The following is a 5322-nucleotide window of genomic DNA, read 5'->3' as shown; positions in this document are numbered from 1 at the left end:
CTCCCAGAATCATTGCCCTTTTCAAAAGCCGTTTTTCAAATTACTCGAGCCACGTTATCAACAACAAAAAGCTGACATGAATCAGACAAAATTGACAAGTCTGACACTAAGTTGATTGATTACAGTCTAGCGCGCACGACTGGCTGTACGCCAAAGCGCATTTAGATCGGGCCCGATGATTGGCTGGCCATTCTCAAATGACACTATCGGGTATCAATCATTCTGAGCGAGTGACAGCTACGCTCTCCACTCAACCAATCAACGACCGCTATGCCACAGCGCCCACGCTGTGATTGGCCGGCGGTAGATTCCCTTCATCCTCAGTTGTAAATTCAATGTTTGACTTGAAGTGTTGTCGGCGAATTTGTGTTTTTGTGTGTTGTCTAGAGGGGCGGCACACAGAGAGCGGGCAGGCCTGCGCGGCTTCAAACCACTCACGAAGCTACGATGAACATGTTTGATTGCCTGCAGACTGCTAGCTCTTCGTCATTCTCTACCCAACACTGACAGGGAAAGCATCGTGTTGTGCACATTTTACACATCGTGTTCTCTACTACTAGGCGTATTTTACTACAGTCTCCGTTTTATATTTGTAACCGTTAGGTTTGGAGACATTTTCCACCGTCATCATGTTGGCTACAAGACCGCTTATGCATACGGAATATCTACAGCCTTTGGACCCTTTGCCAACAACGGTATGTACTCGTGAAATATTTTCTTGAATTTGATCCTTCTAAATATGTTTGCTCTTCTCTAGCTAGCTCTGTAGACTATGTAAGGATGTCCGTCTTCGCATTCAATATTTTCCACAAAATTGTGCTTTCGGTACACTATGTTATTATTTTATCGCCAGTCTGGTTCTTAATCTGTAAGAAGGACGGCTATCAATGTCTTCCGAAAACATGAAGACGTGAGAGCGAAAAATATTTCTAATTAAGGTCAAAGATAAACTGAATTTCAAAGCGATAACATTTCTCTTTCTTATGACTTTATTCTCGTTTTCTGTTGTTTTTTTTGTTCTGGAATGAGGTTGCAGTTCCCTCCTATCACTCAGTGAAACAATATTTTGTAGTAAATGGAAGTTTTAATTTCAAAGAGTTGCGATTTCAGGGATTTAATTTGCACCAAGCAAAAAAAATTTACTCGTTTCCACGCTAGTTCAGTTTTTCAGCATTGCACTGTGACCGATCACCATCAACCAAGCTTGTCAAAATGTCAAGTGTTTTGTTATTCAATTCTAAAAAGTTATTGTGACAAGTTGTCACAATTTTGAAAGTCGAAGTGTTAATCAAAGTTTTTATGAATTTGCCATATGAAATCATTTTTAGATCTCCCATGTTTGTGACAATACTTGGCGAGTTCTACATGAATATATATCCGGTGTGTAAACCTCGAATATCATTCCAATTCCTGTCGAGGAAATGCATCAATTTGGTTTGAATTATTCTGAAATTCAGATTCACCGAGGTTCAATCCCAAACACAGCGAGACGGACAGCGGGCTGATCCGCCGTGATCGACTGTCAACCGATCCCGTATTGTGTGGGAGCTCGTTTTGTACGGGGGTTAATTACTCACGATTTGATTGTATTTCCATGCAAATCCAGTCGGCATAGAGAAGCCCGGTCGACGGTCGTGGTTATGAATTAATTATAGGGCTTCGTCGGATTGAATTGGAATGAATGAGAGGAAAAGGAAGGGGACATTTTGTGAAACATGCAAGGCTTCGATGTTTGATCATTGCTGTGAAAAAAACCTGTCTTTTCAAATCGATGTACTGAATTTCTCGGTGAAAAACGTGTATTCTTTCATTACTATATTGTGTCATACACCAACTTTCATAGTGGATTACCAAACACCAAATGTCAGCTATATTTTGGGCATCGTAAATATATTCTGATACTTATTGTATTTCTCTTTCTGTTTTTTTTTCTACAGTTGGATGCAAAGAAGAGTCCTTTGGCTTTGTTAGCCCAGACTTGCAGCAGCATCGGCAAGCCAGACCCACCTCAAAGCAGCAACGACGTCAAGCCAGCACTCGCCCCCATCGGCCGTCAATCACCCACCGGGAAACACTCTCCGGAGAAGGCCTCCTCAGTTGCCGGCCTCCCCGAGTCCAGCTTCAAGCCGTACAAACAACCGGACAAGAGAGACGGTGATGCCCTGGTCATCAAGATCGGCTACCAGGGGAAGGATGGAAAGAGAGAGGTGAAATCGCCCCTGATCAACTCGCCCCACTCGCCTCTGCTGAAGGCCAAGTCAGAGCCGACCACAACACCAAGATCGACCCCGGGTAGCACCGAGATGGGGCATTCCTCACTCAGCGAAAGTGGACATAAAGACACCCTCACGAACTCTAAGCCCACGGCCCCCGTCCAAGCCGCTCAGGTCGCCCCATCACATCTACATCATTCCAGCTATCCAGGACATTACAAGCACGGTCTTCTCCCCGCTTCACACGCCGGTCACTGTGGTTGTCCATCGCAAGTTGTAGGGCACATGCCGTACTATCCCGACCCTGCTGTAGCGGCCCGTGACCCCATGAGCGTTCACTCTCCCCACAAGCACGAAGTGAACCCCCTTCTGGCAGCCACGGCCTCGCCCTACACCGCTTACGCCAGAGTTAAGACGGCCGATGGTGGTACCACCCTTATGCCCATTTGCCGTGATCCCTACTGCACGAACTGTCAGAGCGCCCAGCACTACCAGACTGCATCTCACTCCGGATGTACACAATGCAGACATGACACTTTCGCTCTGAACACACCTTTCCCTATCGCCCTACCCCTCCCGGGTAGCTTATCCCCCTACCCCCTGCCGAGCAGTGTTCCCTCCAGCGCACACCCATCTCAGTACCTGTACCCACACCCAACCACCACCACATCCCAGGATCACGGACATGTATGTAACTGGGTATCGGGTGCCACAAGTTGCGGGAAGAGATTCGCAAGCAGCGAGGAACTTCTCCAACATTTGCGTACTCACACCATGACCAACAGTGAGGTCCCAACATCGGCAGCCCTCAGTGCGACGCTAAGTGCTCAGTTGTCCGCCTACTACATGCAATATCCAACGGCAGCTGCTGCCGCTGCAGCTGCTGCTGCAGGTACATTCGGACTACCTAAACCAGGCTTCCCATCCCCCCTCAGCCCAGTCGGTGCGATCAGGTACCACCCGTACTCCAAGAGTCCATCACCAATCGCAGCCCTGCCTGGTCTACCGACCGGTGCTTACTACTCCCCGTACGCTCTTCACGACATCAAGTCAAGATTCGCAACTGCCGGACTTCCTCACTAGTGAAAACACCGAGTAAAAACTCTTAAGACAATAAACCAACTCTAAGAAAAAAAACACTTGTGCTATTCTGCCTCTGAAGGCAAGTTGCCGTTAAAAACTCAGAAATTGTATCTTTAAAAAACGGTTAACAGTACATTTAGCATTGTTTATCGGGTAGTTCAGAGTTACTATACAAGTTTGTGTATATATTTTTTACCATAAAATTATTGTACAGTGTTTATTTGTAATTTTTTTCAGAGAGTAATATTTGAAAGGGTGGATGTGTTTAAGTTTCAAATCTTGCTATAAACCGATGGGCAGCTATCTTTAAACAACTGTGAATCACTCTTCTTTACATTAATATTCAGTCCGGAAATATGATTGTTAAAACTTTACGAACTTCCAAAACACTACCTTGCAAAATATTTCTCCTTTGAAACAATTTTGTTTTAATTTCCTCTGATTATTTGAATATTCATTTCTGGTAGTGCAAGTTTGAAGTATTGCTAAACATCTGAACCGAACCGATTTTCTTTCTATCTGGAGTGGGAGAAGTAAAACATGTTTCTCTTATAAAAGAACTCGACATGAAGTTTAATCTTTTTAAATTTTCATGTGGAACAAATGCAACCGATTTCCCGCTCGGGTGTTGAGATGTTTCTCTCAAATTAAAGAAATCAGGTATAACAAAACCATGAATTTCCTTCAATTTAAGATTTTTCTTGTACTCGTTCACATTTCATTAACGTATTATCTTAAACGGTGATTAGTAAATTTCCCGTGTACAGTCAGAGAGGGGCCAGGCGGTGCTCTTGAAAATCGATGAATATTTTGTAATCAGTACAAACCCAATGGCATGGATATGTCAACGCTATTATTCACTTTGTGTCCCTATCACTAATCATGTTTACTTCAGTGAATGGGTTTCCCTTTTCCGTCGATGAGACTTCTAATTTCCCACATCTTTTCAACATGCAAGATGCTTAGTTCCGTGGGTCTTGATACCCGTTTTTTTTTTAAAAGACTTGTAGGTTTTATTTGGAGGGGGCCTTACCGCAATTCGTCCGTCAACGCTGGGTTGTCGAGTCGGTTACAGATTGCACGCTGTCTGATGCAGTGATAAGGTTCGCTAGTAGCGTCTTGATGATTTATGGCTTCCCCCAACACACACACCGCAGTTACTACTCACCATTTATTAAAAAAATTCAGACCAACAGTAAATTATTTATGATCCCTTTTTTTATTATCAATTGTTGTTTTTTGTTCATTCCCGTTCATTTATGGTGGCATTTGCAGGAACTTACTGGTTAATGTAATGATTAAACAGTTCATTCATCGTTTACATATCAACCATTTATGATAACTACTTGTTTGTAAAACAGAAATCACTTACGACTTCACATTTTTATAAAGTTGGAGTTTTTTCTAAATGGTGAATCCCAGTGAAGTTGTACAGCGTTGAGTGTGTACATGTTGTTTTCCATTAAAATACAGAAGTTAAACGATACAAAATGTTTCCTCATTTCTTTATTTGTTAATTGCGTAAAGCACATGTCGCATAGACGTCTTGTTTTGCTAAGGGCCAATCTCATAAAGCTGTTTAAGGGTATGAGTACTTTTTGTAAGACACATACAGCCTGAAGAAAGTGATGACGTAGTTTTTTAGATGAGTAAAACAATGTCACTAAAAGTACCCAAATCCTTCAAGCTTACTTTTGAAGACAAGATACGCCAAGATACACATACATGTGTGACCCGGGTTACCGGATGGGGGTATAAGGAATGGAAATTACCAAAAATAGGGGGGGGGGGGGTTCTGATCGTCACACATGTGTTTGACTCAAGTCTGAGGTAAAGCAATTTGAGGGTAGCAACTTCAAGAGAATATTTGTTAAAGGGGTGGTGGGTATATTGGTAATCACTCCTACTTAAAATTAATGGCAACACAGAAACGCTGGCGCAAACATTTTGACTCAAGTCTGGGGTTGCACAAAAAGTAAAGGCTACTTCAAGAAAAATACGTGTTAAAGGGGAAGTGGTATACGTT

The 5322-nt window shown here is 43.0% G+C and overlaps 1 protein-coding gene across 1 annotated transcript; it reads left to right on the top strand.

The window, feature by feature from the left end:
• The first annotated feature begins 380 nt into the window (after positions 1-380).
• Positions 381-4782, top strand: LOC117303928 (zinc finger protein 703-like). The gene is made up of 2 exons (XM_033788393.1): positions 381-695; positions 1938-4782. Exons 1-2 carry the CDS (start codon positions 630-632, stop codon positions 3294-3296), a joined length of 1425 nt encoding a protein of 474 aa, XP_033644284.1. The 5' UTR covers positions 381-629; the 3' UTR covers positions 3297-4782.
• Positions 4783-5322: the final 540 nt, after the last annotated feature.

This window comes from Asterias rubens, chromosome 20, assembly GCF_902459465.1.
Source record: "Asterias rubens chromosome 20, eAstRub1.3, whole genome shotgun sequence".
NCBI lineage: Eukaryota > Metazoa > Echinodermata > Asteroidea > Forcipulatida > Asteriidae > Asterias > Asterias rubens.
The sequence above is the reverse complement of the archived record's forward strand: the minus strand, read 5'-3'. Positions and strand labels throughout refer to the sequence as shown.